This window comes from Urocitellus parryii, chromosome 11 (genome assembly GCF_045843805.1).
Source record: "Urocitellus parryii isolate mUroPar1 chromosome 11, mUroPar1.hap1, whole genome shotgun sequence".
In the NCBI taxonomy this organism is placed as follows: domain Eukaryota; kingdom Metazoa; phylum Chordata; class Mammalia; order Rodentia; family Sciuridae; genus Urocitellus; species Urocitellus parryii.
The window spans coordinates 808,355-836,059 of record NC_135541.1 but is presented as its reverse complement, the minus strand read 5'-3'; the positions used below and the strand labels follow the sequence as shown (position 1 = coordinate 836,059).

The window sequence follows — 27,705 nt, the reverse complement described above, 5'->3', positions numbered from 1 at the left end:
CTGTTCATTCCCTCACTCACCCATTCATTAATTCACCCACCTGTTCATCCCCTCACTCACCCATTCATTAATTCACTCACCTGTTCACTCCCTCACTCACCCATTCATTAACCCACCTGTTCACTCCCTCACTCACCCATTCATTAATTCACCCACCTGTTCATCCCCTCACTCACTCATTCATTAATTCACTCACCTGTTCATTCCCTCACTCACCTGTTCATCCCCTCACTCACCCATTCACTCACTAATTCCCTCACCTGTTCATTCCCTCACTCACCCATTCATTAATTCACTCACCTGTTCACTCCCTCACTCACCCATTAATTCACTCACCTGTTCATTCCCTCACTCACCCATTCATTAATTCACCCACCTGTTCACTCCCTCACTCACCCATTCATTAATTCACCCACCTGTTCATCCCCTCACTCACCCATTCATTAATTCACCCACCTGTTCATTCCCTCACTCACCCATTCATTAATTCACCCACCTGTTCATTCCCTCACTCACCCATTCAATAATTCACCCACCTGTTCATTCCCTCACTCACCCATTCATTAATTCACCCACCTGTTCATTCCCTCACTCACCCATTCATTAATTCACCCACCTGTTCATTCCCTCACTCACCCATTCAATAATTCACCCACCTGTTCATTCCCTCACTCACCCATTCATTAATTCACCCACCTGTTCATTCCCTCACTCACCCATTCAATAATTCACCCACCTGTTCATTCCCTCACTCACCCATTCATTAATTCACCCACCTGTTCATTCCCTCACTCACCGTCCACCAACTCATCCACTCATTCATTCTCTCACCCATCCACTAACTCCTTCAGTCATTCCCTCCCTTCTTGCCCCCTCCAGCTCACCCACTCACACTCGCGGGTGCCGCTCCCCTGGACAGGGCCAGGCTTGTCCCTACACACTGAGCTCCAGCCGTGAGAGGCCCCATCTCTCCTACATGGAGCTGCCACCTGACAAGTCCAGGAGGTCTGCCATGCTGGCTCAGCGCCCTTCCTTGCCAGGTGTGTAGGGGGACGGGGATCGAGAGGAGACAGACTCCAAGCTGGCCCTTTGAGGCACTGGAACCCCCAGCCACTCCCAGAGCAGCTTGGGCCACATGGCAGATGACCTGGTCACTGTGGACCGGCTGTCACCGCCATCGCCCATGGAAGAGCAGAGCAGTGCTAGTCAGAAGGCTCCCCTGCACGGGGCGTGGTGTGGCTGATCCTGGCCAGGGTGGCAGAGCGACAGTCACTCTGCAAGTGAACAGGCCCATCCCCCACCTTGGCTGGCCTCCCCCGCTCCCTGTCCTGGAGCCCAAGTCGGGAAGGAAAGCAGGACGCCAGAGAGAGAGGCTGGATGGGTGTTGGGAGGTGGCCTCCTGCAGGGGAGGCAGAGGAGGACAGGCCCCTGCAGATGTGCGCGTGGCCTGCGCGTGTCCCAGGACCGCCGGTGTCTGTCAGTGAGTTCCAGTGATCAGGAAGTGTCAAAGGGGCATCTCTTGAATCGTCTTCTCCATCTTAGGTCTGGCTGCTTGAAAGGGACTGAGATACTCTACAGGAGTCAGAACTGGAGCCAGGTGCTGGCCCTGGCCCGGCCTCTCTCTCCCTTTGAGAGTGAACATAGAGGCCAGCATTACATCCTTCTCTTGTGGCCACCCTGGCCCCTCTCAAGTGATATTTGTTGAGCATTGGCTGGTGTGAGCCATCATCCTAGGCCACAAGGACAGAGCAGTGGACGAAGCCAATTCTGCCTCGGAGCCCCCAAGGAGCCCCCAAGGCCCACAACCAGGGGGCAGGAAGGTCACAGCAGGCTGTGCTTTGCCGCCGAGGGCCATGGGCCAGGGAGATCAGCCTGGGAACGCCATGCAGGCCAGGCCTGCCTGAGAGGCCCTGTGGCAGGGGCACGCCCAGGAGGAAGGACGGGGGCAGGCGGGAGGTCCCTGGACAGAAGCTAGGCTGGGTCCATGATGTGGGGTGGGGAGGGGGGATGTGGGTCCTCTGTGCCGCTGAGCCCCTGGCGTGACTGGGCATGTGTCTCGCGTGTCAAGAGGCACCTCCACAGGGATGAGATGCCTGACGGCTGATGTGGTGACAGCCATGACCTGCAGGGGACAGCCACCTCCAGCCCTCGGGCTTCTAAGGAGCAGGTGTCCCTCTGGCCGGCAGGGCTGGCCCTGGATTTGGGTGACGCCTTGTTGGTGAAAGAACAGACTGTCAGGATGAGCCACCTGCTCCTGGAGATGGAGCCCAGCTGGGTGGGGGCAGGAGGTGTCCCTGTGGGTCAGGGGCGGGGTCACCTGGGTGGGAGGTCACGTCCTGCAGAGCAGGGAGATCCAACAGAACACAGCAGAGTTCTCCCCTCAAGTCTCTGCCCAGAGAGGGAGGCCACGGGGCTCTGGCTCTGCCATGCACAGCTGCTGGGCTCCAGGAGGGGCCAGGGCCTGCCTGGTCACCTGACCCGCCCCCTTCCCAGGGTCCCCAGGTGTGCGGGACAGCCCTCTGACTGGCTGTGTGGAAGGGAGCCCGCTCTGACCCCAGGGCCAGAGTGGATGTCGCTGCTGTGGCACCGAGACCAGGTGGGGCTGGGAAGCAGACGCTGGCCCTGAGCCCCGCTGCCTGCCCTTCACGGCTGTCCGCCTCACGGAGACACACTGCGTCGGCTTCTCTCCAGCCCCAGGAACCAGCCAAACCCACACTGGAGTGTGGTGCCACTACCTGTCTAGTGACTAGTGGGGACAGACCGAGACCAGGCAGCTTTTGGAAACCGACTAGGACACCCAAGAAATTGCCCACAGATGGCCAGGAAGTGCCACCCGTGAGCTCGTGGGCCGAGTTCTCTTTGTGTCCCCCTCACTCCTGGAGCCCTGGGGCCCCACTAAGGACCCCGAGGTGCGTGGCCCTCCCACACGGCCTGCCTGGAGGCCTGCTGGCGCCTGGGACGCACAGCTCCCTGAGGCCTTACCAGGTCCCAGTCGATGCTGCGGAAGAAGGCGTGGGACTTGATGTCCGAAAAGCCAGTCTGTGGCCGGCAGCCGAGCCTCTCCTTGGGGTCCTGGGGTTAGGGTTCAAACCAGGGCCCGTCAGCCTCCCAAGACAGGCCCACGCTCAAGAGGAGACCCCACCACCCCCAATGGAACTGCTCCGCGGGGCCCGCGAGTCCCGAGTTTTACTGGAATTCCCTCCCAGACGGGCCGGGCCGCTCTGCCCTCTCCTCCTGGGCATGATGCCCACGTCCCAGGACCCAGAGCCCTCGACGGAGGCCCCTGGACAGGCGTGGGGCCAGGCGCGTACCTTGTTTAGGAATCCTTTCAAGACGTGGGAGGCTTTGACGGAGAGGAACCGGGGGATGCGGATTGGCTTCTCCAGAATAACTGTGAGGAGGGAGCAGGGAAGGGCCTCGCTGAGCCGGCTCTGCCCAGCACTTGCGCCTAAGCCCACTTCCGAACAGGGCCTCTGGGTGCCCTGCCAGGCCCCGTCCTACCCTGCAGGAGGGCTCCACAGGCTGCAAACCAACTGCTCCCCACACTCAGCCCTGCCTCAGGCCAGCAGAGGGCGCCGAGGGACAGCCTGGCCCCTGGCCCCGCCTTCCTGGCACAGGGGCCTGGACCAGGGCAGGTGTCAGGGCTTCCAGGTGACAACGGCCGGGGCACTGTCCAGGCCTCCAGGTGTGCCTGGCCTGGGCAGCAGGGGGTTTGGGCTAAGTCAGGGTTCTCTTTTCAGGTCACCCATGGTGACGTGAAGTGCATCACCACCACATGGCCCTTCCCTGACTCTCAGAGCCTGCGAGCCACGTGTGGGAACGAGGCTGGCCAGAGGGAGGGTGGCCAGGAGGAAGCCCGGAGCACCCTGGGCCCACGCACCTTGGAAAAGGTAGTCCTCTGTGTTCATGTCAGGGTTGTCGGTGATGATGTCGAAGGGGGAGCGCCCGGCCATCATCTCGAACATGAGGACGCCCAGCGCCCACCAGTCCACGCTGAACCCTGGGGAGAGCCGTCTTTGGTTTGCTTGACAGGCTCAGCCAACACAAATGGGGACGCTTCCAAGCTGGCGCAGCCTCGACCGAGGGAGCCCGCATCCTCCTCGGCGGCTCCCGCCACCCACTGTCCTGGGCCTGTCTCCCCGGAGCTGCAGGACTGTTTGCAAGTTGAGCTGTCACCCTCGGCCCACACTGTGGCTCCCTGGTGGCCACCTGGGCCTTCAGTTCTGCTCGGGCGTCCTTGATACGCTGCCCACCTAGGAGTCCTTGATACGCTGCCCACCTAGTCGTCCTCCCTTTTCTGGGGGCTGAACCAAGGAGGGGTCTCACCACCGAGCGCGTCCTGTCCTTTTAACCTCTTATTTTGAGACAGGACCTCACTCGGCTGCCCAGACTGGCTGGGAACTTACGATCCTCCTGCATCAGCCTCCCAGATGGCTGGGATCACAATCGTGGCCACCACTCCTGGCCAGTCTATTTCTTGTTTCTGCTTTTGTTAAACCGAGTTTGGAAAGCCCCCGCGACAGCACAACGCTCCCGTGACCCCTGCTACATCCACTCTCCGGCCTCCTGACGTTCAGGTGGTTGGTCGGGTACTGTCTTAGCGCCCGGGGAGCCTCGGATTCTGCCTAAGGACAGCAGCTGCCACCACAGTCCAGCTGGCCACCTGCCCTAACGAAGTCAAGACCCTGCCCGCCGTGTGCAGGGCCCGGCCCAGCCGGGTCAGGACTGTTTCAGTCCACTGCCTGTCTGGTCTTCCTGCTCTGGCCACTGAGCAGCTTCAGGGGCCCAGTTACTCTGAGGGCAGGGCCTGGCTGGCCTGCCGGCTCCACCTGGTCTCCTGGCACAGGTGAGTCAGGGCAGCGGGCACACTGGTGTGCACACGCAGCACACCCTCCACACACAGGTGAACGTGGGTGCACATGACGTCCCGCTGCGCCTCCCACCCAGAGCAGGACGGGAGCAGAAGGCGCGTTTGCCTTCCCTGGGACACCTCTTCCCCTGCACCTGGGGTGGTGCCCACTGACACAGGGCACCTGCCCTGACCCCTGCCTGTCCTTGCCTCCTCATCCTCTCCCTGCCCCAGCCTCGGGGCCCTTGGATAGGGAAAGTCCTTGCAGGGCCCTCAAGGACCGGCTCTGGACACCAGGAGGTCTGCAAGGGCTGGCAGGCCAGGCAGGTGACCACCTTGCCAGGACTCGCGGGGTGCGAGATGGCCAACCGAGCCTCTCCCTGGTGGCCAGGCAGGCCTTGCCCTGGACCCTGGGGACTGGCCCAGCTGCCCCGCCTCCCTCTCTGCTTGAGGGCAGAGGCCTGGCCACGTCTGCTCCTGTGTGGCACCCACTCACCGTACTCCTCTCCCCGCAGGATTTCCGGGGCGATGTAATTTGGGGTTCCGCAGAAAGTGCTGGTGGTGTCCCCAGGGCCCAGGCCTTCCTGTGGGGACAGATTCAAGGAGGGGACTGTACATGGACTAGAGGTGGAAGGGCACCTTGGAGCCCCACCATCAAGCTGTTTCCAGGTGGTGGGCATTTCTTGGGGCACCAAGGGCAGGGCAGGCCGAGGTGCTGTCCCCCTGGACCACAGGAGGGTGGGGGACCTGGTGCCAGGGAAGGGCAGCTGCTCACCTTGCACATGCCGTAGTCTGTCAGCTTGATGTGTCCATCAGCGTCCAGAAGCACATTGTCCAGCTTCAGGTCCCGGTAGATGATCCCTCTCTCATGCAAGAAGTTGAGAGCAATGCAGATCTCAGCCGCGTAGAACCTGGGGGGCACCTGCCGTCAGCAGCGGAGGGCGGCCCGTGCAGAGGTCCAGCCGGAGGCCGCACTGCCTGACCCAGCTCCTGGCCACTGGCTGCGTCTTCTGTGTGACGAGCCAATGAGTGGCCCCCAAGACCCAGAGGGCACCCAGCACCACTGGACGCGAGGGGAATGCAAGTCCAAGGCACACACAGGCCCCTCTGCCACTGGGTGGCCACAACGACAGCACAAAATGGCCAGAAATCGCCCGCGGCGAGTGTGGGGAAACCGACCCCATGCCCTCTGCAGTGCAGCCACTGCGCACAGCAGGAGGGACGGCCCTGGAGCATGAAGACAGAGCTCCACGTGACCGGGCACTTCCCCTCAGGTGTGGAGGCCCAGAGTCCAGAGCAGGGCTCAGCACTGCCCACCAGTGCAAAGCGGCTTTCATCCTAGCAACTGAAGCGCGGGGTGACCCGAGTCCAGGACATGTGAATGGAAGGAGGAGGCCAAGTCTGTCCACTGCGTGGCCTTTAGAAGGACATCCCGACCCCGTGGCAACAGAGCAGGATGAAGACACCATGCTGAGCCACGAGGGGACACAGGCCAGCGCACCATGAGGAGCTCCTCTCAGAGGACGGAGGCGGGTGCCCACTGACTTGGGGACGGAGCTGTGGCCTGGGAGGTGGTGGCAGGATGGCCACACAGCAGCGTGAAAGCACACGATGCCACCACACTTGCGCTGGGAAGCGGGCCGTGTGCACACGCCGCCACAGGCTCCACGTCCCCAGAGGGTCCTGGGGACTCAGAACTGCAGGGCGGGTGGGGGACGGAGGAGGAGAGCTGGTGGGGGAGGCTGCTGGGGGCCGCGCTGCCCGAGGCTGGCAGAGGCTTGTGGGCAGACACCAGTGCCACGAAAAGGGGCAGGTGTCCCTCAGTCGTTTTCAAAGGACACAGAGACCACTCTTCCCGGCACGCTCTGCCACTGGGCAGTCTAATGTCGGAGCCCATGGCTCCCAGGCGGGGCCTTGTGACATCAGGGCCGCCCACAAGACCTGGCTCCCAGAGGATGGCTGCCCCACAGCAGTGTCCTCTCTGCCCTTCCTCCCAGCTCCTGCCCCGCCCGAGACCCACCTGGCGTGTTCCTCCGGGAGCTTCCTCTGTCTCTGCATGTGGAACATGAGGTCCCCACCGTTGACGTACTCTATGACCAGGAACAACCTGCGCAGGAGACAAGGGGCCGGGCTCACGTCCCTCGGCAGCACCTGCGGCCTCACCTCCGGCCGAGCAGCGGAGAGCTGCCCGGGAGTGGCAGCCTCCGTGACGGCCACTGGTGTTTGGAACTGGGGATGCCCTGCCACCAAGCTGCGTCCCAGCCCTGTGACGTTTTATTTGAGACGCCATCTCTCCAGTTGCCCAGGATGCCCAGGGTCAAAGGTGTGAGGCCCCCGAGCCACAGGGATTGCAGGGGCCGGCCACGGTGCCTGCAGGAACTTGACCTTCAATAGCAGACAGAGCTGCCTTTGGCTGCTGGCCTGTAGCCTTTCATGTCCAGCTCCTCCCACGTGGCCCAAAGAGGAGGAAACCAGGGACCCAGGTGGCTCCTGGGACCGGCAGGGACAGCTCAGACTGAAGGCGGCCGAGGCCAGCTCTGTGCCTGGGCTGGAGGGTGTGGCTCTGGCTCTCCCCACATCTAAGATCAACCCGGCGCCAGGCAGAGGACGAGGACGAGGAAAGAGGGACCGGTAAGCAGCTGTATCCTCCTGATCTGCCCTCCAGGGGTAGAGGCCCGAGGCCTGCTAGGTGGGGACCGTGTGGAGAGGTGACCTCTGCCAAGGCGCAGAGGCCTGGACAGGGCGCGGGGAAGGAAGGCAGAGCTGCAGGACCACCTGGAGCCGAGCCGGGTGAGGGGCCTCGTGGGGACTCCATGGCCTGCTGCCTCGTCTGAAGGCATTCCTGGGAGGGAGGCCAGGAGCCACAGAGGGCCAGCAGGGGTGGTCTGGACCAGGGACGCGGGCGGCAGGAAGGGGTGGGCACAGCTGACCAGACCTGCCAACCACCAGGAAAGACAGGAAGGGTGGGACTCTGGGTTGTAGCCTGGCCTGCAGGACTCAGATGTTCCAGTGTGGGGACAACACAAAGTCCCAGAGAGGAGTGGCCACGATGCGTCTGAGATGCCACCAGCCCTCCAGGGCGACAGGTAGGAAGGACGGCTGGGGCCACTGAGGTGACCATGAGTTCAGGAACGGGATCTCGACTGCACAGGTCCCTCCAGTCTCCAAACCCCTGGCCAGAGATGGGCTTCCTCTTACTGGGAAGACCCCGCCCGCACGTGGTGAGACCACTTCAGGGAAACCAGACTCAAGCCCGGCTTTCAGACACACCCTGCCGGGACACAGGGTGGATCTGCGTCCTCGGCTGCCTGGGAGCCCAGGCTGTTGGCCCCAAGGTACTGGCTGCTCCCCTGGCCTGGGGTCTGGACAGCAAGGAGGGACGAGCAAGTCCACTTCTTCCTGCAGGGCTGGCACAGCCGAATACCCTCCCTGGCAGCCGTGCCCATCCTGCGCCTGCCCTGGGCTCCAGGAGAACTGGCCGCAGACCACCTAACCAGGCCCCGTGACAACGGGGACTGGAAACAACAGCTTGCACACGCGGAGCCGGGACGGGGCAGTCTGTGTGGGGCTGGGCAGGCCTTCCTTCCTGCCCCTGAGGGACGCGCTAGGGACACCACCTGCCTCACTGCCCCTGGGCTTGCTGGTCCTCTGCCGCTCGCTATGAGAAGGCACAACGGACACAGCCACAGAGCCACAGGCACGTTCCTGCCCGGGGCCCAGGAACATCCCAGGACCCGACCCCACCTGGAGGGAGCTCGAGCCACCCCCCACTCTTCAGGCACCCCTGGATCCCACCATGGCTGGCACAACACCACGCTGCATGCCCAGGTGTCCCGCTGGATGCTCCAGAGAAGAAGGGCACCCGCTGCCCTCGGCCCAGCCCAGAGTCTGCACACCTGCCTACAGCTGCAGCAGGAAGGCCGGGGGCACGAATGACGACTCACACCCCCAGCGCTTCCTAAAATTTCTTTTTAAAATTTATACATATTTTTAGTTGTCGGTGGACCTTTATTTGATGTGTTTATTTCTACGTGGTGCTGAGAACTGGACCTAGCGCCTCACATATATGAGGCAAGGCTTGACCACAAGCCACACCCCCAGCCCTGCTTTTAAAAATTTTTGAGATGGGGTCTTCCTAGGTGGCTAGGGCCTCTATACATGCTGAGGCGGGCTTTGAACTCGCAGTCCTCCCGCCTTAGCCTCCCGAGCTGCTGGGATGACAGGTGTGGCCAGCACGCCGGGCTGCTTCACGGTGCCCACACACTGGTGAAATCTCCCAGTGACGCGATTCTCTGCACACCCCCCGTGGTGGAGAGATGCATGAGGACATCGACCTCCTACAAGTTACCGAGTCTGCCTAGCCCTAAGTGGTGACCATGAAGACCACAGGTGTCACGTCCTTGCCGTCTGCATTTTAACTCATTTACTCCCAGACCTCCAGGTGGACTTCAGCACCTGCCCTACTTTACAGATGGGACAAACAAGGGACAACAGACAGCCCACATCACCATGGCAACGAGCCCTGCCCCAGACAGCCTGGGTGAGCCCAGAGCCCATGGCCCGCCATGCCTTGCAGGGTGACCAAGTGACAGCAGAGCCAGGAAGGGGTCAGCCCAGAGAGTCCAAGGCCCAGAGGCCGCGGCCCTCAGGGGGCAGCCTGGGCACCGATGCCCTGTCACACCAACAAGACGGGGACAACAACCAGCAACAGGGATGGGCCAGAACCCCCCGACCCAGGGAAGGACCCGGAGGCGGTGCTGCCGGGGCAGGTCCAGGGTGGCATTTGCAGGTGGGAGGGGAGCGGGCAGCCTCAGCTGTCCTTGAGGATGGACTCAGAGCTGCAGGCGCTGGGGCAGGGTGCTCCGAGAGAGTCACAGCGCACAGGCCCCACTTCCCAGGTCAGGAGACACTGCCGGCTGAGGACGGAGCTCCCAGAGGGGTCAGGGGGCGCCCCCATGGGCTGGACACAAGGGGGACACCCTGGGCCAGCAGCCTCAGGGCACCCTGAGGGAGGACGGCAGGGGTGGCTGGCTGGCCCAGCCAGTGAGAGGCCCTGGGTCTGACCCCAGCAACACGCACACACACACAGAAGGGGCTGGGCGTGGTGGTGCACCCCTGGCCCCAGTGATGGGAGGCCGAGGTCCAAGGATCAAGTGTGGGACCAGCCTCAGCCACGTAGCGAGATTCTGTCTCAAAATTAAAAACAAACGTACACCAAAGGACTGGGTGCTGCTGGGCAGTCGAGTGCCCTGGGTCCAGTCCCCTGTCCACCTGAGCAAGGAAGAGGGAAGGCAAGAGGGAAGGCAAGAGGGAGGGAAGGAGAGGAGTGAACTTCCTGAACAACAGGACTGCTTCTGCCAGGCTTCGGCCCTCTTCTCACCCCACACTGCCTCCCAGTCCTTCTAGAACCTTCTCCCATCACAGAAACTTCAAGTTTCTTTGGGTCCTTGGCTAGTGGAAAGGACACCAGATGGGCGGGTCCAGGAACTGGGGAGACAGATCCTTTCTCCAGCAGCGGGGCAGGGGCAGCCCCTCCGGGCCTGGCAGAGCCCACAGCTCCCCACACCCCCACCCTGCCCTGGGCCAGCACCGCTGGGTGGGCCCCCTTCCCATGTGGCTGTGACACCCCACAGAGCAGAGGTGGAGGAAGGCTGGACTCGGGTCCTGCAGGGCCGGGGCGTCTTCCTGCCATCGGGGCTCCTGCTTCTCAGGCCTTTAAACCACACCGTTAGCCTCCCCAGCCTCCATGGTCTCACGGCCAACGCTGTACGGTAAAGCCGTCCTCTCTCTCACACACACAGCTGCCTCTCTGGGGAACCCGAGGACTCCCGATGCTGAGTACCTTCGGGCACTGGGGGTTTTGGCACGTCTTGGGGGAGGGTTCCATGGCCGGCCCTTGGTAAAGCCCTGAGCCGCCCAGCTCACTGCGGGAGCCTGGGGAGGCCGTGCCTCTCTTCCTCCAGAACCCGGAGGCCTGTCCTTTGGCCAGTCTTCCCTTATACTTTTGGTGCAATGAATCACAGCACAGTACCCCGAGGTGGTCTTGGGCACGCGACAGAAGTTTTCAAACAGACACACCGAGTCCCCGTCAGCGGTGCCCGCATTCTAAACAGAGCACACACTCAATGCCGAGACCACGGGCCTCAGGCATCTGAAAGCAGAATCCCAGACAGCACAGAGCTTGTGAGCAAGGCCGTCGGTGCTCAGTGACAGCCCTCCATCAGCCAGAGGCTCCTGCACCCAGCACCCGGCCTGATGGTGTGCACTGTGGGGCGCTTCCTGCACGTTGCACAATTCAGGCTCGACTGTGGAACCTCAACAAGGAGAACACAAAGCCAGCCCGAGAACCCAGATGCCCTGCCCCGGCCACTGGCAGAAGGCAGAGGACAGTGACACCTCGGCCCGACTCGGCTCCCACGAGGCTCGAGTGGAAAGTCAGTGGACCCTCCAGGACACCTTTTTTCCTCACCTGCTGGTTGTCTGGAAGCAGGAGTGTAAGCCGACGAGGAAGGGGTTGCTGGATGCCTGCTCAAACACGTGCTTCTCTGTCTGCACCCAGTCGATATCCTGAAATAGAAACCAGGGGGTGCTAATGAGGCTCCTCAACACTCATCACCCACGTCCTGCAGAAGGCGGAGGCAGAGCAAAACCCTCTGTTCTCTGCTCTTGAGAAGATAATGCATAGACAAAAGAACACACCCACCAAAGAAATACGTCACCAACACAGTCACCACCCACCCCACCATCATTACTGCGATACCACCAACCCTCCTTGTCATCACTATCAACCATTAGCATATACCCATCCCCAGCTCACCACCACCACCACCACCACCACCACCAATCACCACCATCACCAATCACCCATCACCAATCACCAATCACCCCACCATCACATATCACCCCAACATCACCAATCACCACCATCACCACCACCATCACCATCACCAATCACCACCATCACCATCACCAATCACCACCATCACCAATCACCACCATCACCAATCACCACCATCACCAATCACCAATCACCCCACCATCACCAATCACCACCATCATTAATCACCACCACCACCACCACCACCAATCACCATCACCATCACCACCATCACCATCACCATCATCATCATCACCATCACCCCACCATCACCAATCACCACCACCATCACCAATCACCACCATCACCAATCACCAATCACCCCACCATCACCAATCACCCCACCATCACCAATGACCACCATCACCAATCACCCCACCATCACCAATCACCACCATCATTAATCACCACCACCACCACCACCACCACCACCACCAATCACCACCACCACCACCAATCACCACCATCACCAATCACCAATCACCCCACCATCACCAATCACCACACCATCACCAATCACCACCATCACCAATCACCACCATCACTAATCACCACCATCACTAATCACCACCATCACCACCACCATCACCATCACCAATCACCACCATCACCATCACCAATCACCACCATCACCAATCACCACCATCACCAATCACCACCATCACCAATCACCAATCACCCCACCATCACCAATCACCACCATCATTAATCACCACCACCACCATCACCATCACCACCATCACCATCACCACCATCACCACCATCACCAATCACCATCATCAATCACCACCATCACCATCACCATCACCATCACCATCGCCACCATCACCACCATCACCAATCACCACCATCACCAATCACCACCATCACCATCACCAATCACCACCATCACCAATCACCACCATCACCAATCACCACCATCACCATCAACAATCACCATCACCACCATCACCAATCACCACCATCACCATCACCCATCACCACCATCACCAATCACCACCATCACCAATCACCAATCACCACCATCACCATCAACAATCACCATCACCACCAATCACCACCATCACCAACACCAATCACCACCATTACCAATCACCACCCTCACCAATCACCACCATCACCAATCACCCATCACCAATCACCACCATCACCATCACCATCACCCATCACCAATCACCACCATCTTGAGACCCTGTCTCTAAATAAATACAAACAGGGCTGGGATGTGGCGCAGGGGTTGAGTGCCTGTGACATCAATCCCCAGTACCCTCCCGCCGGCCCACACAAAAAATAAGTAAAATAAAAAGGATGGTAAAATGCCCCGGGTTCAATCTGATACAAAAAACCAAACAAACAAACAAGACTCAAATCCAGCCCCAGCTCTGAGCCCTGAGCCCTGCCAGGTGGGGAGCCCTTCTGCGGCCACTGGCCACCTGGCCTGCAGCAGGGGCTGGGTGACAGCAGCACCTTGAACCTGCACCTTGCCCTCCGTCCTGAGACCAAGCGAGCGAGCACTCAGGTGCCAAGGCCACAGGCAGAGAAGACCCTCAGTGCTAGCCCCGGGCTCTGGGCCACTGGGAGGCACCACTGCACGCCCTTGAGGACCAAGGGACGAGAAGCCAGAAGCAGGTGGCATGTGCAGACACTGGAGCCCTCCCCCTCTGGGAGCAGGTGCCCCACTCTGAAGCTGCCCCGGGTCCTTGGGAGTTAGCGCAAATCCCAGGTGACCAGCAACTCCACCCAGACATGCCTCCCGGGAGCTCAGGGACTCTGGCCCCCACTGCACGCCCACTGTCCGCAGTCAAAGGTGGGAGAGCTCTGCCCGTGGACGGACAGACGCACAGAGCGAGGCCTTGGGACCACAGACTGGGCATCCTGATGCACGTGACCACAAGGGGACCCTGAGCAGGGGCCAGTGACATGCCCAGCACAGGACGCCACCAGAAGTCCACGCAGGACGCGGTGGGTGGCTGGGGGGCCGATGTGAGGGGATGCCAGCCCAGCTTGGTGGGGTCAGGTCTGGCAGGGGAAGGGGGGTTCAGGACCGGGTAATGGTGGTGGTCGTTCATAATGTGACAATCCAACTCAACGTGGCTAAATGGCAGGCTCTATGTCACGTGCACTTCACCACAACTTCACTGGCCAGTCCAAGGCCAGCCTCAACAAATTTCAAGCAAGACCGGTCTCAAAATAAAACTCAGAAGTGGCTGGGGAGGCGGCTCAGTGGTCAAGTGCCTCTGGGCTCAAACTTGGGTACAAAACTAAACAAAACAGATCTTGAAGTTGAAATCAAGATTTCAAGAAATAAACCATCAGTCCTGCTGCCTTAACTTCTCCCCAGAAGCACCGGCCCCAGGGCCTGAGACGGGGCTCAGCGGTCACAAGGCCTGGTGGCCCAGCACCAGAGAGAGAAAAGGAAGCAGCTGGCATGGAGCTGCCGCTCAGCATGTGCCCAGAGACAGTGCCACCCTCACCACCCGACGGGCTCCGGCTTCACTGCCATGTCACCAGACTCGGCCATTCTGAGCTGGCAGCTGACACATCAAGCCAGCCGGTGACTCGGCCCAGTGGCTCCCCTCCCGGAATCCAGCCTTCACCACGGCCTGCAGCGGCTTCCTCCTGCCCAGAGACGCAGCCCGTCCCCCTCCCCTCAGAGACCCCAGCCCACGTCCAGACTCCATCCCTGAGTGGACCCAGGGTGCACCCCCCACGCGCCCACGTGTTCCCCACCGCGCGGCCCCGCCCCCCGCCGTCGGCCCCGCCCCCTGCCCTCGGCCCAGCGGGGGGGCCCCCCACCTCGTCGTCGTGGACCAGCTCCTTCTTGACCACCTTCATGGCGTAGACCTGGTCGTTCTTCTTGAGCCGCACCAGGAGGACCTTGGCGTAGCTGCCGCGCCCGATGACCCGGATGAGGTCGAAGTCCTGCAGCCCGAGCCCCTGAGAGATCTTGATGCCGTCGACCCCATCGATGACAGGTTTCAGGTCCTAGGGAGGGAGCCCAGGGGAGGGGAGGGCTGTGTCTGCCAGGGCCGCGGGGAGGGCTGCTCCTCCAGGTGCCCATGGGCCCTGGGATGGCACTGCAGCCCACCAGGCAGGGCCTCCCGCAGGGGACACGGGCTTGACAGCCCAGTGCCTGCCCAGGTCTGCCCCGCCCCCAGCAGGCGGCCCTAGAGCGGCCGGCCAGACATCTGTGGGCGGAAGGGGGTGGTCTGGGGTGGTCCCAGCGGGCTCCGGGTTCTTTCCAGACAGACTGGCCATGAGAAGACCTGAGTGGTACACCTCGTCTTTTTTTTTGAGCTACATTCCCAGCCCTTTTTGAGACCAGATATCGCTCAGTAGCAGAGATGGGGCCAGCAGTCCTCCTGCCTCAGCCTCCTGAGCCGCTGGGATGACAGGGGTGGCCACGTGTGGCTGGTGACTTTAGGAAGGGCGCCCTGGAGGGTGGCGAGCCCAGCTCTCCCTGCAGGATTCACCAGGCTGCCTGCGAGGCCCGTCCACCGCCTGGTGCACGCCCAGGAGAGGGCAGCGCAGTGCTGGCCAGGCCAGAGGGTGGGAGAGGCAACAAGGAGGTCTTCATGCAGATAAGATGGGATGACAATGGCAGCTCAGAGGCCAGCCCTGGCCCGGCTCTGAGGCTGGGATGTGGGTCCCCACAGCCAGCAGGGCGCCCGCCCTGGGGAGGGGGATTCGTGGAGCAAGCGTCAACAGCCAGACCCCAGGACGAGGTCCTTCTCCCGGATGCCACAGAGCCCTGTCTCACCTGAGGCCGGCAACAATCCCCGACACACCTAGTTCCTGCCCAAGTGTCCTCCACTGCCCAGAAACCGGCTCCCTGGCTCTGGACGGGGAACACTCACCTCCGAATCGTCTTTGATGCCCTCGTGCTTCCGGGAGGAAGAAATGTACGCAACTAGAGAAGCAAGGGAGAGAGAAAGGCCATCACCCGGTGTCAGGGTCCTCCAGGGGGACGTGGTGGCCTGGCCAGGGGCGGCCACAGCAGACCCCAGCTTTGGACTCCGGCTTAGAGTCTTAGGGAAACGCAGCCTCTGGGTTCCACTCAGACCACGGAATCTCCACCCAGGGCCCGGGAGCCCGAGGCCAACAGGGTTCCCTGGGACTCTGGGAGCTGGGTGTCACCTCCTGATACACTCTGTGCAGGCTGACAACAGTCCAAGTCAAAAGAGGAGCTTGGTGCATCTACCCTTCCAAACATCACGAGGGAAGTGCTCGCGTCTCCCCACCCAACACGCCGCCTGCACGGTCCTCAGACTGACATCGTGAGCGGAACCACTGCCAAGTCTGGGACCCCTTCCAGCCTTTGTCCTGAGGACAGGCCCGTGCAGCAGGGGCAGGAGCTCAGCGCTGGCTGGCCGGGGGGATGACAGACAGATAACAGGTGCGGGTGGACCGTGGGTGGACAGTGGACGGATGGCGGACAGTGGACGGATGGCGGACAGTGGACGGATGGCGGACAGTGGACGGATGGCTAGATGCTTGCTGGAGGGACGAGTGGTGGCTGGATGCACAGGGAGCTGTCTATTACGAGTCTTTTTCATGTGGGGTGCTGAACTAAGTGCTTCGTGTTCTGTGGCCTTGTTTCATCCTTCAAGTTCCCAAGGGGACTCTTATCCAAGGGGAGCCAGAGCACCCATGCACCTGGGTGTGCAAGCTCACAGCTGGGCCGCGACCCAACTGGTGTCTGAAATCTCTTATCATTAAAAAAAAAAAAAAAGGGTTGTGGACACACCACTGAGTGGCCCTGACCTCAAAGATCTCAGGAGCTGAGCACCTGGTCAGGTTAGACTCACCTGAGCAGGTGAGTCTGGTTAGGATGTGGAAACAAGGGGCACCCTTTCCCAGAAACCCCCACAGAAATCCAAGGGCCGGGCAGCAGCCATCGTCAGCAGCCCCTCAGGCCCTCCAGCCCCCAGCCCCCAGCACCACGTGCTCTCTGAACTCTCAGGTCCGTGTGGGGAGGGTCCTCGCTCCCCGGTTCCCAGGGCACAGAAGAACCAGGCCTGGCCAGGTCCTCAGGTGGCCCCCAGTGCCTCCCCAGCCCCGAGGGAGGGCACCCAGCTTGCCCACGCTGACCCCTGGGCCCCAGGAGGCCAGGAAAGGGAGGCAGCGGGAGGCAGACCGGGCAGAGAGAGCCCACCAGGCCAGCAGGAGAAGAGAGTGCCTACTTCCATCGGTCTCCTCTGAGGGAAGGTCCACGCCGTCGCTCTTCTCAGCTACTGGAGGCTCCTGGGAAGGCATGACAGAATCCTGCCAGAGAGATGGGTGCGTCACTGTGGCCGTGCACGGCCGCTGCTGTGCCCTGTGTGCCAGGGGTGTGCCGCCCACAGCACAGTGGCCAGGCTGCTGCACTGCGCTCAGGAAGGAGACGAGCTGCCCAGGACAGCAGGCAGAGGACACTGCAGGGCCCTGGGCTGCGGCCTCCCGGCCGGGCCTTCTATTTTCTAACTTTAATTTTACTATTTCGAGGTACTGGGGACTGAGCCCCGGGGTGCTCTCCACTGAGCCGCACCCTTTGATTTGAAGACGGCGTCTCACTGAGTTTCTCAGGTTGGCCTTGACCTGGCCGTCCTCCTGCCCCAGCCTCCCGAGTTGCCAGGACCACAGGTGTGGCACTGTGCCCCGAAGAGGTGTCTTAAAACACGGAGGGCTTCACACGGGTGGTGCCCCGCCCCCGCATCATGTGCCTCACGGCAGCCAGACCCCAAGCATCACCCAAGGGCGCCTGGGGTCCCACACGGCTGGCACCACAATGAAGCCCTGAGCCACTGGGCTCCCAGCCTGGCCCCGCGCAGCTCTGGCTGACCACACCTGGGCTGGGCTGGCTTCCATAAGCTACCGTGGACCCTGGGGGGAACTGTCACCAGGCACTGTCATGGTTTTTGGCAGACAGGCCTGAAAGGACCCAGGAGTGTTTGCCCCCCACTGCCTGTGGCACCCTGTGTCTGGGACGGGTGGGCACGCCGCCCCACAGCCTTGTCCCCACACACACCTCCAGATGGGGCGTGGCCACCACCACCGGCCCTCAGCAGGGCTGGGGTCTCGCGCCCAGCCCTGGTGCCCACTCCCAGGGTGCAGCAGAGCCGGGGTGTCTGGAAGAACGAGGGGTGGAAGATGGGTCCACAGCGTGCCCAAGGGCCCGGTCTCCTCAAGTCCAGGCGCTCTGGACGAGCTGTAGAGGGAGCTGCCCCCACCTGGTCCCTAGGCCCTCACGGCTGCCCAGGGCCGGGCCCCAGCGCTGGGTGCAGCCTGGGAGCCCTGGAGCCCTGAGCCACAGCTGGCAACAGGAGGGCCTCCCCACCCACCTGCAGAGGGCACTCACTGGAGTCCCCCGGAGCCCTGGGCCCTGTCCCAGATGCCTGGCGGCCGTCACAGGGACACACAGGAATCCTTCCCATGAGGCTAGGGTGGGGACAGGGCCACAATCCCTCAAGACAGACGGGTCACAAGGCCAGCCTGGACCGCCGGCCGGAGTCCGGGTCTCACCCCCACCCTGACCCTCCCAGGCCTGGGCCCCGACTCACCATAAGCCTTCTGCAGGTCAGCGGGACGAGGCCGTGGCAGCGCTTATGGACCAGCAGCTTGCAGTGGACGCACCTGTAGCCCTGCCTGGCGAGGCCCCATATCCTTTCACTGCACTGGCCGCAGTACGCCTTCTGCAGCGGGAGGGCAGGTGTCAGGCCAGGGCCCACTCCCCCCGAGCCCTGCTGTGCCACGGGGCCCAGCCGAGGACCCAGCGGCCGCACCCTGTCACGTTCGCTCAGGAAACGTCGCTGGGGCGCCAGGAGCCCCCCACTTCCCTTCCAGGAGCCGGGCCGGAGCGGCCTGGGCCCCACCGTGTGGCGCCTGCCCGGCCTCAGGCTGCAGTGCTGCCGCTGGGTCTGGTCAGGCAGTCCAGGCTGCAAAGTGCAGGGGAGAGGTCCCCTGACCCTCCTTCACACTGTCACCTGGGAGCGAGGACCCGGGGGGTGAGCCTGCAGGCCACCTGACGCCACTGCCCACTGACTGGGAGGGCAGTCTGCCAAACCCGGGGGGTTCTTGGGCACGGAACCCAGGTTCCATCCACCAGGGAGCTGCAGCCCAGCCCTTCAGATTTCTTATTTTGAGGCAGGTCTTGCTAAGTCACCTGGACTCAGCCTCCTGGGTCGTTGGGATGACAGGTGTGGCCACGGCACCTGACATTGTTTTCCAGTTTTGAACAGATCTTTTCTTCTTGGTGACTCTCATCAACCTGAAGTCAATGATCATCGCTTGTCTTGTGACATTCCCATGGGTTTCTGAATTTCGCAATATGCACGTGGAGGAACATCTTTGGAACCCAGCTTAGTCCCGTGCGTCTGTGGTGTCCACAGGCCCTGGATGTCCCGTCCCCTCTGGACTTTCCTAGGCAAAGTTCTTGTGCTTTGGCTCTTGGTCATCACTCTCAACCATGTCCTTCTTCAGTGGTCCTCAGGTCACTCCTGCCCTAGGCATCTGAGGTGACCGAATCTGCCCCAGAAAACTGAGGCCTGGCACCAGGGCCACGGAGCACTCAGGGGACCACCTCATCAGAGAAGAGCCACACCCAGGAAGCCAGGGCTAGGCCAGCACCAGGGACAGTGCCCACCACACATGGGCTCCCACCATGTTCTTGTCATGGACAGGAAAACGTGTGTGTGACCACACACACACATGTACACACACGCACGCACACACACCACTGCTTTTAACTTCAGTACCAGAAAAAAATCATTCCAAGTCCTCACACGTTTTCGGAATCGGTTCCCCACCAGGGAAGGAGCTACCTTGGAATGCTCTGATGCACATGCAGGAGGCAGGGCGGAGTGGGCACGGGTGGGGGGACCCAAGGCCCCAACGGGCCACACAGCCTCACAGCTCCCGAATGCAGGCCAGTCTCCATTTCCTGCTGCATCTACAGTCCCCAGAGACCCCAGTCACCACCTGTGGACTCTTTAGTAAAAGGCCAAGTTTTTGATCTAATGTGCTAGATGCACTTAGTTTCTCTTTTCTTTTAATATTTTTCGCTGTCAATGGACCTTTGTTTATTTATACGCGGTGCCAAGAATCAACCCCAGTGCCTCACCCACACCAGGCAAGCACTCTACCACTGAGCCACCACGCAGCCCATGCACTTAGCTCTTCCAAGTCTCCGTTTAACATCGTGATCTGCAACGCGTGGGTCCCACGTAGTGGCGAACTCGCAGCTCCCAGGTGCCTTCACAGAGACTCGTGTTCTTGGGAGCCAGGCCAACTGCTGACCTCTCCCACATGGGATTTGTACGGGAGGCTGCCAACGCTTTGCCAACAGCCCTTATTTAACATCTACACTTGAATCATGGACATTTCAGACAATGTGCCATTGAAAAAACAAGATAAAACCAAAAGAGTCAAGTTCCTATTGTTATAAATTCACACAAATTAAATGATCAATAGTCTTGTTTCTTGCTCATATTTTCAATCACATATTCTAATTTTTAAAGACAGTGAACACATTCTAACATTTCCAGCCAGTCTAAGCCTTCCGTCTGGGCTTCCGCCAGCTCTTACTCTGGAGGTCCAGGTCCCTGTGTGGTTTTGGATTGGGAGCTCAGACGCTGGGTGCATGCATCTGTGGGAATCCTTTGAGGCTGGCTGGAAGAGAACTGTGTTTGCAGCTGCCAGCCACCTGGGGGCACTGCTGGGCTGGGCCCACTTAAGGGTATGAATCTGGGCTGCAGGTGTGAGGCCCAGCTCGATGCTTTAAGTCCTTGGGAACAGTAGCCCTTCCCCCTCTTCACGTGGATGCTAAGGCAGCCGCAGGTCCCCTCTTGTCCTCTGGGCCTGTGCCTGGGGCTGTTTCATGTTGATGGCAGGGTGGTGGCAGACCTCAGCTGCAAGCCAAACCCAGCCCTTCTCTTGTTTGCCCATGGACAGTCGCAGGGTGCATGCACATCCCAAAGGCCAAGGCGTGAACTTGGCTCCTGTACAGGAGGTGCTTGCTGACTGATCACAGTGGCTTGGACCAAAGAGCTCAGGAGAAGCTTTTTTTGAAAAACTAGTTTTAGTTGTAGATGGTCACAATACCTTTATTTTATTCATTTATTTTTATGTGGTGCTCATCTGGAACCCAGCGCTCGCACGTGCTAGGCGAGTGCTCTACCACTGAGCCACAGCCCAGCCCGGGACTAACTCCTGATGGCCCACCTCAGAGGCATCTTCTGAGCCCGTTTCCTTCGCCACCCAGTGAGCACATGGCCTTCAGTCCACTCAGAACAAAGGCCTGCGTCCTCGGACAGTCTACCTGGCAGGCCCTGCCACGTGGGGGGCTGTGTGCACCAGCACAGGGCTGTCTGGCCACTCAGCAACTGCTGTGGCTCAAGCCCCAAGCACGGGTCGTCCATCCACAGTGACTCCAGTGCCTCCTGTGAAACCGGGCACATCTTCCGTACTTGCAAACCTGTGGGTGGCAGGTCCCTCCCTTTGGACAGATACAGGAGCCACGGCCGCACATTTCCTAGGCACCCCAAAACAGGGCCCTAGTCTGTGCCCCCCGCTGCACACACATTCTCCCCAGGCATGAATGCCTTCAAGCTGTGGATGTTCGCAGCCACACTGCACCTCCATCTGCCGCCCACGACCACCACAGCCCACTCCATCCTGGCCGTCACCGGGAAGCTGAGCTGCCGGGGCCTGGCATCGCTGACCACCTCACTATCTTGATCTCTTGTTCTTCTGGGCTTTACTGGCTATCAACATTTTTCTCTATGGCTGTGTTTTAATTTGTTTGGAAATTACAGAAACCTGCAGTATCCCTGGCTGGTCCCCTCTTTATGATCTGCATCACTTCTTGTGGGGTTTTTTGGGCAGGGGGTGGGGTGGGGTAGTGCTGGTACCAGGGGTCGAACCCAGGGCCGAGAGTGGAACAGGCAAATGCTGCCCCCAGCCTCCATCTCCAGCCCTCCAGTTCTGAGGTCGGGTCTCACTGAGTTGCCCAGGCTGGCCTTGAACGCGATCCTCCTGCCTCAGGCTCACGAGGGGCTCAGCCACCGTCCTGCTCCCTTGTGGCTTCTTTTGATTCCTTTTTAATCTCTAGCCACCTGCAAGTCACTTAGCGAGCAAAGGGCATGGGCCTCCCCCACCCTCTGCCTGACCCACACAGCTGTTGGGTGATCCCTGCTCTCCACAGGAAGGGCTCAGCCCAAGGGTCCCAGCTCTGCACGGAGCCGCGCACCCCACCCACGTCACACGTTCAGGACCACTCTGTCACTGCAAACTCTCTCCTTGTGACTTTTTTCCAGCAGCCACAGGGGAGGCCAAGTGGAAATTGACTCACGAGGGGCCACGGGGCTGAGCCCGCCCTGCAGGGCAGTGAGGGCCCCTGGTGCTGCCCAGGGCCCCCGGCAGGTCTTGGGGGTGAGTGTGAGCTTGGCAAAGCCAGCCAGTCAGACACAGGCCCGGGGAAAGGGTTCCAGAATCCTCGATACGGGATGGTGGGCTGGGGCACCTGCCGGAAACGCCTCCTCTCGCCAGAACCAGGCAGGTTCCCAAGTTGAGGAGAGAGAAGCTGCGGCCCCCGAGGGGCTGGTCCGCTGCCCACTTTGTAAGTGGATGTGGGGCGGCAGGTGCAGGTCCTGGCCAGGCACCTCCACTTCCGCACGCAGCGGCAGCCGGCTTTCCGTCTGTCCTGGCTCATGAACAGCCTCGTGTGCACGCCCTGCTGCTCGGCCCAGACGGCCTGGGCCCATCACTCCTGCCCTGCGGCCCCCACCCACTGGCGGCAGCACCTGGTGCTTGATGACCTCCCTGGCCTCTTGCTGGGTGACGCCGGTGACACCCGCCTGTCCACCATCTGTGTTCCACAGCCCCCTGAGTCTGCCTGGACTCCCCAAAGCCGCCTCCTTCCTGGCAGACGCGCCCCGTTTCTTCTGGTCCCCAGCAGCCCCGGGACTCCCAGTGACTTGGCTCACTAATTACAGCACAGGACAAACCAGCGCCTAGCTTGAACCTACTGGGTGCCAGTGCGGGGACACAGCCTCGAGAGGGTGGAGTCCCTGTCCCCACCTGTTCCCAGAGCACCGTGCACCATGGAACAGCCTCATTCAGAGCCACGAGGAGCCTGCAGCGCGTCAGGCACGTCCCTGAGGGAGGCTGCCCAGGAGGGCTGCTGGCCCTCCAGGCCCACCTCCAGGTGGCACCATCTCAGGCCGCCTCCTCTGGCAAGTCCGTGGGCACTCTGGGCAGTGCTGGCTGGCTTTCCTGGGTGCGGGCCCGCGGGTCCCCTGGCCTACAGCCCCAGGCACTCCTCTCCTCGTCCTCGGACTCCACATCAGCCTCGAGGGGCGGAGGCCCTGAGACACCGGAGGACCAAGGAGGAGGGACCCGGGCCCACAGAACCTCCTGGAGGCCAGAGGACAGGTCCAGGCAGGGCAGCACCCCTGAGGGCTGGGCTGGCCTGGGCTACCCCAGAGGAGAAGGGCGAGGGCCAGTGCCGACGGTGGCTGCCGTGGGATGGAGCAGGACACAGCTGCCCAGATGACGAAGCAGCCTCCCTGTGGCCACCCGACACCCGTCACCACCACACTGGTCTGCAGACAGCGCTCAGAGACGGTGCCCTGTCCGAGGACACCTGTCACCACGGCCCTGACCCCCAGCTAAGGCTCCGAGAACCCCGAGGGCAACTGGGCCAGCAACCCCACAGCCTCTGTGTGTGCCACGGGAGGTCACCAGGCCGCAGCCACCCAGCTGGGGACCAACGGTAGAAAAGTGAGGGGCTCGGCGGGCGGTGACACACAGTGGACACTGGCCCACGGGCATCCGTGCACCCGTCCACTCTGGCGTCGAGGCACCTGGGCACGCCCCTCACCGTGAGGAGGACAGTAAAGCCTGGGAGGACGGGCCAAGTGAGGACACCTGGGGTCCCAGGAGGGACAGAGCCCAGGGGAGGTGGGTGCTGCCTGGAGACTGGCAGGTGCACTCTGGACACATGCAGGCCAGGCCCCCAGAGCCACTGGGCACTCATCAGGGATTAGGTCACCAGGGACGGCCGAGGGACACCATGAGCCCCCAGGGCTCAAAGCAGCCCTGGACGCCTCTCCACCGCCTGCCGACAGGAGCCCAGCTGGCAGCAGTCTGGCCTCCCTCCTGCGGACGGGGGCCTGGGGGGAGCAGGTGCGAGGGCCACTCACCCTGTTAAAGCGCTTGGCCTGGAAGAGGTGGCCGTTGGCCTGGTACAGCTTCCTCCATCTCCTGGCTCCCCGGCGGTAGATGGACTCTGGAAGGACAGGAGAGAGGCACAAAGGTGGGTCATGGCTGCCCGCCTGCTTGCTGCCCAGGGTAGGGTGAGGACAGGCTGCCCCTGTCCAGGTGGCCGGGGGGACACCAGAGTTGCAGTGACAGCCTCCCCAGTGACCTTGGCCTCTCCTCACACGGAGCTCGGTTCTCACAGCCGTGACTGCTAGAGAAGGCCGTCCAGAGGAGGGGGACGCAACCAGGGCCACGGACAGCACGGGCAGAGACGGACCCTGCCAGGCAGGCCAGAGGCCCCACCCGGGCCTGTCCTCCTTCCCGCCCCCCTCCAGCCAGCTCCAGGAGACTCGGGCCCTTTCCCCACAGGGACCCCATTCAAATGGGCCGAGGCATGTAAATAGAGCCGCCCGAGTGGGCAGAGCCCTGCAGGCCACGGTCAGCCAGCAGGCAGAGAGCCGGGCATCAGCTCACCCGGACTCACAGGCCCAGCGCTCCCCGCAGGTCCCCTGGAGATTGGGGGGGTGGGCAGAGAGCCAAACCCAGCAGATTGCAAGTGACCTACCGCCCGGGTCAGTGATTCAGACTGGTGGGGAGTGGGCGGCGGCCAGGGCCCAGGGCCCCAGACGCCCCAAACACGGGAAAACGCCCGCGGAAACCACCCCAGGGGCACCACAGAGGAGGGAGCTCTGTGCTCCCACAAAGCTGCAGGCGCCCAGAGGAAGTGCCCCAGCACAGGGAGTGGACCACGCAGGACACGCTCAGCCCCTCTCAGCTCCGGCTGGAAATGGCCACGCGGGTCCCAGCGACCCGCTTCGCTCCTTGAAGTGGGGGACGGGCCAAGAGCAAGAGGCCAGGCCCCTCTGGGAGCTGGGGAGGAATGGGCTGCCCAGCCCCTCGGCAGGCCCCGCAAAGCTTCTCATGCCCCCGACTCTGGTGTCACCGGATCCCCTGAGGGTTCCGACCTCAGACGGGACGCCCGGGTGGCAGCTCTTCACCACTTAAGGCCTGGGGACCACCGGGGGCTCGAGCCGGGGGAGTGGTGGCCCCTGGCCCATCTGCCCCTGGGCTCTGAGGAGCCTTGAGAGCCCCACTGGCCTCTGCCCGTGAGGACTGGACACGTCCTGCCCTGCCCTGCCCTGCCCACAGAAGCCCCTTGGGGAAGCCTGGCCCAACACAGGTCCCTGCCCCAACAACCAGACGCGGAGGAGGAGACGACTGGGTGGCGAGGATGGACCGGGACCTGGCCTCCTGAGGGCACTTCCCTCCACTGGTCCTCAAGTAGCTCCACCTGGCCTCCTGAGGGTCAGGGTCCGGCTGTGGTCGGGTGGAAACTCAATCCCCATGGCCAGACCTTGATGCCTTCAGAGGTGACCAGGGTGGGGCCCCCTGGCCCTGGTGCTCCGTGAGAGGTGAAGAGACCTCAGTGGACACACTTGCTGCCCTCGAATGCCCTGCAGGGTGCAGTGTGACAGAGGCCTTGCCAGACACCACCCCATGCTCTGGTCTAGGAAAAGTCCACCTCCAGTCTGACCTGTGAGCCTCGGGTCTGCGCGTGCCCCTGTGTGGGGTGGTACTGGCACTGGACCCAGTGGCGCTCTGCCACTGAGCTGCACCCCAGCCCTTCTGATTGTAGACGGGGTCTCAGTGTGTGGCTGAGCCTGGCCTTGATCTCGTGTCTTCCTGCCCTGGCCTCCAGGGGGTCTCAGGTGTGCTGCTGCACCTGGGAGCACGTCCCGTGTTAAAGGAAACAAGGGCTCCGAGTCTGGGGGACTCCAGCTCCCTGCAGGCGCCAGCAGCTGCCCTCAACTCCCCACTCATAGACAGGCGCTGCCCATGGCAGGATCAAGGTCAGCGAGGCTCCACCGAGAGCCACAGGCACAGACACTGCTGCCCAGTCCATCCTGACGGAGGAGCGAATGCAGAGAGCTGGGATCCCCTGAAGGCTGGAGAGGAGAGTCCAGGCCCACTCGCCAGGGGCTGAGGAGGCCCAGCACTGGGCCTCCTCTGGAGAAGGCAGAAGCACAAGGGCCCACGCACATACGTCCCGCCAGGCTGGGCGGCAGCATGGCCTTGGCCTCTCCCCCTGGACGCTGGGTGTGGCTTAAGAGATGCACATGGGGGCCAAGAGGAAAGGGGCAGCGAGGCTGGGCCACAGCCTCAGATGTTTCTGCGAAGGTGAGAACGGATGGGACTGACACCCAAATCGTGGACTTGATGGATGGGTTGGTTGATGTTTGGTCTGGGGATTGAACCCAGGGGTGCTTCACCACTGAGCCACAGCCCCAGCCCTTTTAATAAGTATTTTATTTAAGCCGGGCATGGTGGTGCACACCTGTGGTCCCAGCTGCTCGGGAGGCCAAGGCAGGAAGACCGCAAGTTCAAAGCCGGCCTCAGAATTCGGCGAGGCCCTAAGCAGCTCAGTGAGATCCTGCCTCTAAATAAAGTACAAAGAGGGCTGGCTTCATCTGTGGACCTGGAGTGGAGCCAGTGGCCCTCCCTGAGATGGACGGGCCTCATCCACTCAGGTGAAGGCCTGAACAGAATGGCCCCCGGTGTTAACGGGACCTACAGCACGGCTCCTTCCTGGTCCTGGGCCGCCAGCCCGCCGCGGCAAAGCTGCACTCCCTCTCCTCCATCACAGGTGAGCCCGCTCCTTCCGACCTGCCTTCCCCTCTCATGGTCTGGAGTGCTTCCCGGGCATGCCCTGACGGACGCAGGGGCTCTCAGGACAGGCCAGGGGGTGCCCAGCCCTCCCTCCTCTGGCTCCCCAGTGATGAGCAGATTCCAGCGGGCAGAACTGAGGGGCCCCTGGGGTGTCGACCCCCACCTGGGACACCGCTGGGAAGCACAGTGACAGTAGGCGTCCCCCACTTTAAAAATACACCCTTAGCTGGGCACGGTGGCGCCAGGCCTGTCATCCCAGCAGCTCACGAGGCTGAGGCAGGAGGATGGCAGGTTCGGAGCCGGCCTGGGCACCGAGCGAGGTCACTTAGTGAGACCCTGTTTCCAGTAGAGCGAGGGATGTGGCTCAGTGGTCAAGTGCCCCGAGTTCAGTCCCCCCACCAACATGTAGAGACTTTATTCTGCAATAACTTCAGGACTGGATATTCAAACAGTGACAGGGACAGTTCCCATGCTCACGCTGCCGACACTACTGCTGCCCCAAGCCCATGCTGCCCGCCTGCTGCCCGCTGGCCTGTCCAGGCTGACGGCGGAGGCTCCTGTTCACCAGTGCCCCTCGCTTTCCTCGAGAGACTGCTCTTCTGAGGTCAGTGTCAGTGGGGACCCGAGGCCCTTTGCCGGGCCCCTGCGGCCTGCCCCGTCAGCATGGGGTGACCGCAGTCCACCCTTCACCACTCCTCACCTGCACTCCCACCTAGATGCTGCCGGGACCCCATGTGACATCTGGTCACCTCACGCAGGCGGGCACCTCCCTGGATGACTGACAGTGCTGAGGTCATCTCCGGGGTCTCAGGGTGGGGGTCCTGACCTGGTGAGCACCTGTCTTAGGCCACGTTCCCCCGAGGGCTGTGCTGCTCAATCCCAGGGAGCCTCACACCTGGCATGACTCACTGGAAGGTCCCCTAAGTGCAGGTGGCCCTGGACACGGCCAGAGTCCCCCTGGTCTACAGGCTGAGACGCCGGGAGCGAGGAGGCCTGAGCACCCCCCATGGGGACACACTGCCTGCGCCATGCAGACCAGTCACACTGTCCAACGTGGGTGCAGCCCGGAAGGGGA

At 61.8% G+C, this 27,705-nt stretch overlaps 1 protein-coding gene across 1 annotated transcript in view; it reads right to left on the bottom strand.

Annotated features, from left to right (window-relative positions):
- Positions 1–27,705, bottom strand: part of Prkcz (protein kinase C zeta) — an 89,757-nt gene that overhangs the window by 2,899 nt on the left and 59,153 nt on the right. The window contains exons 5-16 of the mRNA XM_077791022.1: positions 23,906–23,991; positions 18,266–18,397; positions 16,910–16,991; positions 15,584–15,636; positions 14,523–14,711; positions 11,319–11,416; positions 6,870–6,956; positions 5,625–5,760; positions 5,346–5,433; positions 3,881–4,000; positions 3,312–3,391; positions 2,983–3,072 (exon numbers count right to left, since the gene is read on the bottom strand). Of these exons, the coding sequence (XP_077647148.1) occupies positions 2,983–3,072; positions 3,312–3,391; positions 3,881–4,000; positions 5,346–5,433; positions 5,625–5,760; positions 6,870–6,956; positions 11,319–11,416; positions 14,523–14,711; positions 15,584–15,636; positions 16,910–16,991; positions 18,266–18,397; positions 23,906–23,991 (1,241 nt within the window). The remainder of the gene's footprint in view (positions 1–2,982; positions 3,073–3,311; positions 3,392–3,880; positions 4,001–5,345; positions 5,434–5,624; positions 5,761–6,869; positions 6,957–11,318; positions 11,417–14,522; positions 14,712–15,583; positions 15,637–16,909; positions 16,992–18,265; positions 18,398–23,905; positions 23,992–27,705) is intronic.